The sequence below is a fragment of the Amphiprion ocellaris genome, chromosome 6, assembly GCF_022539595.1.
Source record: "Amphiprion ocellaris isolate individual 3 ecotype Okinawa chromosome 6, ASM2253959v1, whole genome shotgun sequence".
Lineage (NCBI taxonomy): Eukaryota > Metazoa > Chordata > Actinopteri > Pomacentridae > Amphiprion > Amphiprion ocellaris.
This window is the reverse complement of record NC_072771.1, coordinates 19,703,373-19,710,881: the sequence shown is the minus strand read 5'-3', so window position 1 is coordinate 19,710,881 and position 7,509 is coordinate 19,703,373. Positions and strand designations below refer to the sequence as shown.

The following is a 7,509-nucleotide window of genomic DNA, read 5'->3' as shown; positions in this document are numbered from 1 at the left end:
CGTTTTCAACGCCTCCATTATTTTCTCTGCTTATCTAGAAATTTGTGTTTATTCATGGTTATTTAAAAGCAAGTCGAAAGACACACAAAAATGACTGCAAACAGTGATAAACCAAGATGAGCTTTATTCATATGTTATAACATGGTAAATAGTTATCTCGTGTAGGCTATGTGAAGCCATGTGGATGTTCATGATGGCAGTTGAAGCACACGTATTCCAATTTTTTTTAGATGCATGAAGGCTGGTCCTGCATTCAGTGAAAGCCAGGCTGATTTTTTCTTTCAAAACAAAATACTGGTATTGTTCAAGCAGGTTTTCGTAATGAAATGAATCGCCCATTTTGGGGATACAGCCCTGATAGCAAATTTACAGTTTATGACATGTTCTCTCTATATATATGTACAAAATGTGGGTTAAGGCTAAAATTTTTAGTCAGAGGTGTTAGGCAGATGAATTGTAACGAAATCCCTGATATCTGGCAAATGGCTGTGAGAAGGTTCTCCAGAGTGCAAAGCATGCCAAGCTGCCTATATAAACTCTATTGAGCACACTGGACGAGGGAAGTCAAAGTAGCATCAGTCGCATGATGAATTGAGGCTGCATTCAGTTGTTCGGTTGGAAGATACTCAGCTTTCAAATAAATAAATAGCCAGATGAACAAAAACAATGTACACAAGGATTCCACTAGTTGTGTGACAATTGAGGTCTCGCAGCGAAATCTGTTTCACTGCGTTTAGAGGATATATATATTTTTAAAACATTTTAGTATATACTGTATTTTCAGGACAAGTTTTTTTTTTTGGACAATTTTCTCTACAGCAGCTAACAATGATGAAAATCTATATTCAGTGCCTAAACCATGGTGTTAGTTCTACAATCAAAGCTTCTAAAGTCATCATGCTTCACTATGTACCTTTCCTGATGAATCCATTCAGTAATACCTCAACAGCAAAACTTCTCCCACCTTATACTATTCAATAATTCCCTTTATATTGGCAGCATCAGCACATTGAGCCATGATTTTGAAAAAAAAAATCATGTTTCCTATCTACTTTATCCAACAGTTACAATGGATTATATTTAAAACTATTACATTATGACACATCACAATCATGTTCAATTCTCGTGACACGAATGAAAAAAAAAGCCTAAAACTAAAGCTTTCAAAGATACAGTACAAAAAGTCACAAATGTATCACTCAGACAAAATTTTTTTTTTCCGTCAGTGTTGAGTAACAATCCCAAAAAAAAACAACTGTTTGTAGACCCAATGGTGAATATGAACAAAAATAAACGCAAAGCTTCACATCACCTGATATTTAAAGCAGATGAAACTGTCATAGCAAGTCACTGTATTAATTCACCTCAAGTAACTAGATGCGCGTGACATCAAATGACTAGAATCTGCCAAATGTCTAGTCTCTTCAAGTTCCCATTTTCAGTCCAAGGGGCTCCAGCTGTAACTGAAGGCCATTTCATTTTAGTAAAACAGTAGCATGAACATGTTTGACAGCATCATTTAATAGCTGTTCACATCCAAGTGTTGCTAAAAAATGTCAATAGTGAAGAAAAGAACTGGAGAGCGATGAGAGTGACAGTACCTCTTGAACAGCATATTTATGAGCAACACAGACCATCATGTTGCCTCTTCAGGAAGTATAAGCTCTTTTCTAATGTGAACAAACCAGTAGAGATTAGTACTATTTTTAGAAGTCTGATGATATGGGCCCTGGACATTTTTCTCACCATGGGTCACTGCATGTAAAGGCTGATGATTTGGTTCGATACCTGAGTAACTGTACTGAGGAGGTGGCACACAGCTTAGCTATGTATGCCTAAGGGTAGCTATGTTCATAGCTATACGACACAAGTAACAAGTCAGACAACAATAGTATTTTGTGCACTATGTACACCAGCCATTGATGTTTACTTACACAGGATGTAAGAGCAATGACAGCATGTGTGAGAAAAATAGAAGAGGACAATCTCCCTGTGGAGTCAGGGCCTGCTAGCTGTAAACAGCAGCTCTCCAGTGTCTTCAAAACCACTAAATACTGTTGAAAATTTCAAATGCCGTGAATGATAAAGACCAATCTTGCTTTGCATCTTTCACATTGTTTCGGGGTAGAGACAGTTTGTGCCAACAGATCAGCTGCTGGTAATGGCACTGCACCATTTTGTGTTCAACAGGAAACATTCTGCCTCAATTGCACATATACCGTTTGAAGAAAAAAAAATAACACAGAAAGGCCACTAAATGCATGGAGATATAGTAAAAACAAGACATCTAGTGGGACACACACAGTACCTCTGAAATGAAGGGAGAACCAATCTCCTAAATCATTCAAAAATTTTGCTTCTGAGTAGTACAACGATATGACTCATCGACAGTGAAAACGATGTGTACGGATAGCAACGATGATGATGAAAATCACAATAGCAGGAGTAACAGTTTGAAGTCTGAGGGTGGCGGTGGAGACTGTGGAGAGTTTCCGGTATTCCATATGGGAGTGCTTTAAGGAGTCCATCAGGTCCTGCTCAGCAGATCCATACAAGTCATGAAGGACAGCACACGGTAGCAGCTCAGCACACGGAAAGCCAACTGGCACTGTACCTCACTGTATCGCTTCCTCCTCCAAAAGGTGGGCTGTTGGTTAGTTTTTTTTTCCCTCTGTTGCTCATTTGCCTCAAGTTACAAATCATTTGTGTTTCTTTTGTTCTCGTTTGTATTTTGATCTCCCTGGTATTCTCACATTGCATACTTCTGTGTCCATTCTCTCGCTAATTTGTTGTACCTGTAACACACATGCAGAGTTTGGAATGCTTTTGAGGTGAACTAAGAACTTTATCGCTCATAGTAAGAGACAATATGACAAGTAAGCTAAATTTAGAGAAATGCATGCATGTTTACACTCACTTTTCCCTGTCAGCCTTGTACGTATGGGCGATCTCTGGTACCAGTGGGTCATCCGGGTTTGGATCACAAAGAAGAGAGCAGATAGACAATAATACTGTGGAAGAATGAATCAGAAAGTTAAAGTTTAAGAATAGAATAGCGGAACCTCAATACACTAATCAGTGGGCACTCTGGGTAGAGGAGGAGTAGAGGCCACTTATTTGTTTTAGCAGACATAGAGTAAACACAGGCATAGAGAGATGTGACTTTGACATCTGAAATCATCAGTATCGAATATTTCTAAACATTGATTCATGCAGTCGAACTGCGTTTTCTATATACTGTATACAATAAATATTTCAGAACTTCATCACTACATGAGGGCATAGAAGAGTCTAAATGTAAAGCAAGATTTGTCTGCAATATCAAATTTTATAACTAAAACTCAAAGGTAAAAAATTTACCTAGTAGTGCCATATATAAGTATTTTATTTTTTAAAGTTCAGTCATTGCCTAACCAGCTAACTCTGGCCTGTCATGACTCATGTTTTCCTGCCTGCAGGCTGGCCAGGTCACTGTTGTGACAAATAAAGTAGCTACATTTTTGATAAATACGATTAATTACAAAAATAGCATGTAATGTAGCTGCCTCTCCAAAGAGTCCCCTATTCCATGGACAGACTCCAACTCCACCATCTTGGACTGAAGCTGGCAACGGCAGTCGTTTTCTCATCATCGGCGGACATTATGGCATCCTTGTTCTGCTCTGCAGACTGTGAGCTTGGTGTAGCGGCAAAAGAACCAGTTCTCCATCTGGTTGGAGTGGCCCTCCAGCTCGCAGCGGCTCTCCTGGAGAGCAGTCTACCATCGCCAGCTGCAGTCCAAGATGGTGGAGTTGGAGTCCATCCACCGGGTGACAGACTAAGTGGCTGAATGACACGGAGGGATGCAACCAGAAGAACCTGGCCAGCCTGCAGGTAGGGGAGGCCGAGGCAGGTTGTGCTGGAGCTAGTTGTGTAATCTGATTTCAAGATAACATACTTAGACACAGCAACATAAAACATAGTTCACTTAAAATGGCAACTTTTTTAAGGTGTTTTTTTTTTTTTTTTTGTTGCCATTTTTGGCTTTATTTGACAGATTAATGTGAGAGGCAGACAGGAAAGTAGTGGAGAAGAATGGGGGGAAGACCTGCAGCAAAGGGCCATGAGATGGATTCGAACCCAGGCTGCTGTGTCAGGAACTATAGCCCCTGTTTGTGGGTCACCCACTCAACCAGTTGAGCTATCTGGGCACCTCATAAAAGGCAACTTTAAATTAAGGTTTCAGTATCTGGATTTAAATTGTCTCACCAAATGCAGTGATTTGCATCTTTTTTTCCCCTAAAAATTGTGCCATCAATTACAAAACATCATCTGTGTGAACTGTTTCTTGTCTCTTAAAATGTATGTTAAATTGATGAATAGTGAATGTGACCACTTCCTCAAGACTACATTCTTAAGGCAGAAATTTGACTTGTGAAACAATCCAGTGTAATGAATTATGTTACACTATTTATGTGTAGCTGTGAGAGAATCTGGGCTTGAGTAACTGCTTTAGTTAACAAAAAAAGTTAACACAAGAGTAAATCTTGTATTATCACTTACCTTTTGATACTGTAAGTGCAGGTGACCATTGTGACCTCAGTATGTCCAGACAAATACTCCCATTGCTGTTGATATTAGGGTGGTATATTTTTGTTGTGAACGCAACCTGTGCCAAAACATAAAAAAAGTTTAATTCTTCCAGTAAACCCATTTACCTTTGCAATAGTAGAACACAAAGGGTAACAAAGGCAAATAGTTAAACTGAGCTGAAAAATTCCATTTCATATGCAACATATAAATCCAATCCTTACTTACTTTTGGTGGTTTGAATGGGTAATCTGTTGGGAAGTGAATGGTGAGGAAAAACACTCCACTCTGATATGGGCTGTCACTCTGTTATAAAAAATAGAAACAAGTTTAGCTTGTTAGCAGCAATTTCACTATATAAGCTGCATATTTTAATCACATGTCAGTTGGGCTTAAGATAATATGTTACTTACCGGTCCCATTATTGTTGCCTGCCAATGAAACACTAAGAAAAAACAAAAAGAACATTAATTGTACTTATATTTGGATGCAAATTCCAAATGTACACTGCAAAACTCTGCTGATGTAATAATAAAAAGATATTTACACATAGCAGGAAGATATTATTTTTAGGAATCCACTGATGCCACAATTTTCTAACTACTTACAATCATCTCCGACTGGTCCAGCAGAGCACTGGGCAGGAGGGTCCCTCTGCAGGTCGGACAGTTCCTAAAGAGCAGACGATCACACAGAGAATCAGCACTGACTTTACTAGAACTCAACTGCATTTTAAATTGATTTTACAAACAGTATGAGTGCTTTACATGCATTTATATTGAGCTGATTAAGCACAGGAGTACTTAAAAAAATATGCTGATGCTGGACCCTCATCAGCATCAGACACTCAAAACTGAACAATAAAATCAATATCATATGCAATATTACTTTTTCAATACTAGGTGCAATATCAGTTTCAGTATTGTGTGCATTAATTCAATTTTATGTGCAATACTTTATTACCATGTGCAATATTAATGTGTTGCTTCAGTATCATTTCCAGTATTACTTTTTACTACTTCAAACTAGTATTATTTTAGCTTCATTATTTTTTACTTCACTGTCTAAAATTCATTACTCTTCTATTAATCACTGCTATTTGCTTGTGCACTTTATATTTACTACCTTTGGTTTATAGTTGTGTTATTGTAATTTCTTTTTACAATATCTGGCACAATAATTTCCTCCAGGATTAATTTTACCTTATCACTGTTCAGATGAACTGCATGAACAAATAACTGATTATGGGGTAATTATATCTATTCTTAAATACTCTCCACCTATTCTGAAAGACTGAAATATAAGTTTAGTAGCATCTTTGAAACTTAGACAAGGTTGCGTGACATTTTGGGTGGGTTCACCCTGATATTTTGAGACTTTTCAGAGGCACCCATGTTTGCATTACAGTCATGATCCAGGGTTGGTGACATATAAACGGTGGTTAAAGGGCAGTTGACTTCATCAACATTTTAGTCATCAGTTCAGTTTAGCTCATGGACATCAACTACAAAGACTGCACTGCTCAATCAAAAGGAACAAATGTGGTTTACAGACATAATCAGTGAATAGGAATAAACTAGTATGCACTTATATTCAGTTAAACCACCCATGATCGAGCCCCATTACACACCATCCATGTAATGACACAAACAGCAAACCAACAGATGGTTAAATAGAAATTAAGCCCGTTATTTAACATCTCTTGAAAGGAAGCCTATCTATTCTGTTATATAAATACACACCATGGCCTGCTCCAGTGCCCCATTTGCCATTCCATATATGGCAACACTGACACTAGGGTTCAATTTTGGCTTCGAGCAGCTGTCATTCAGAGACCAGACACATCATCAGCCACTGTCTTAGTGACCAACACCACGTATAAAGACAAGGGACAAGCTAATGACTCAAGAGCACATCATGTACAACCAACCAAACCACACATACTAACATTAGCTAACTGCACTGCGATATGACTTGTTTAATTAACGCTAGCCACCTTTCCTCAAGCACTGATATGTCGCCTGTAGCAATACAACAGAAAGAAAAGACAAATATTCAACACAAAGTAACGGTGGCTGTCAAAACAATAGCGCTGTTGTGGTGGTTATTGATAGCCACTTACTGTAGCAATGCACCAACAGGGCCACCACTGAGTTAGCTCGTCTTTGTCTGTGAATTATTTTACAAAGGAGCACAAAAAAGCGAGCTAATGCGGCTAAATCGACCTACAGAAACGGTTACACACAGGCTGCATTTCCACACATGGTGTAAAAGTCTGAAAAATGTATCGGCTGTGATGTATGGCTGGCACATTAAGGAAATATACACTCACCTTCTGAATTCTTTTCAACGCCATTGCTTCAATGGCTATGCTAGGTAGCCTGTCAGCTAACAGTTAGCACTTTACACATACAATGTGGCTTCTGTGGCCGCGTACTTCCAAATCTCACGTTACGCACAGTTAGGAAATCACGTCTGACATATAGCAGGCTTGGGGCTTTTGGTTTCTAGTACAACCAGTGCGACCAGTTGTGTGCTATATGTTGATCTTTCTTTAGACTGCTACAGCACAACCGAGATATTTTGCTGCCTCTCTCTCCTCTCATCCCTACTCCTCTTGATGCCTGGCAGTGTGCTAATATCGCGAGACATGTCGCCTTTGCACAACTTCCATCGTTGTAGTTCAAAACACGCTTACTTATTCTACAGTAGTTCAAACAAGATATTTACAACAACTGTTCAAAAATAAACCTTTAAAAAAAAAAAAAAAAAAACAATAAAAAACATTATTGTCACAATATGGTTAATAAAATCAGAATTGAATGCAATTAAACCCTAAAACTTTTTTTTCCAAACAACTATATATGGCCTTTTACTTTGAAGTCTGAATCGAATTTTATAATGCCACGAGCTGAAAATTCATACAAGCGTTTTTTAGAA

The 7,509-nt window shown here is 38.3% G+C and overlaps 1 protein-coding gene across 1 annotated transcript; it reads right to left on the bottom strand.

Annotated features, from left to right (window-relative positions):
• Positions 1-107: 107 nt before the first annotated feature.
• Positions 108-7,186, bottom strand: ube2d4 (ubiquitin-conjugating enzyme E2D 4 (putative)). The gene is made up of 7 exons (XM_023291316.3): positions 6,902-7,186; positions 5,178-5,241; positions 4,983-5,014; positions 4,798-4,875; positions 4,543-4,648; positions 2,918-3,011; positions 108-2,795 (listed from the first exon to the last, which is right to left on the bottom strand). The coding sequence occupies exons 1-7, from the start codon at positions 6,923-6,925 to the stop codon at positions 2,750-2,752; spliced, it is 444 nt and encodes a 147-aa protein (XP_023147084.1). The 5' UTR covers positions 6,926-7,186; the 3' UTR covers positions 108-2,749.
• Between the last annotated feature and the right edge of the window lie 323 nt (positions 7,187-7,509).

Coding starts and splice junctions, on each gene's coding strand:
- ube2d4 (XM_023291316.3), bottom strand. CDS start 6,925: ATGGCGTTGAAAAGAATTCAGAAG. Junction 5,242..6,901: donor CGTTGAAAAGAATTCAGAAG/GTGAGTGTATAT, acceptor TCTGCTCTTTAG/GAACTGTCCGACCTGCAGAG. Junction 3,012..4,542: donor TGCACTTACAGTATCAAAAG/GTAAGTGATAAT, acceptor ATTCTTCCACAG/TATTATTGTCTATCTGCTCT.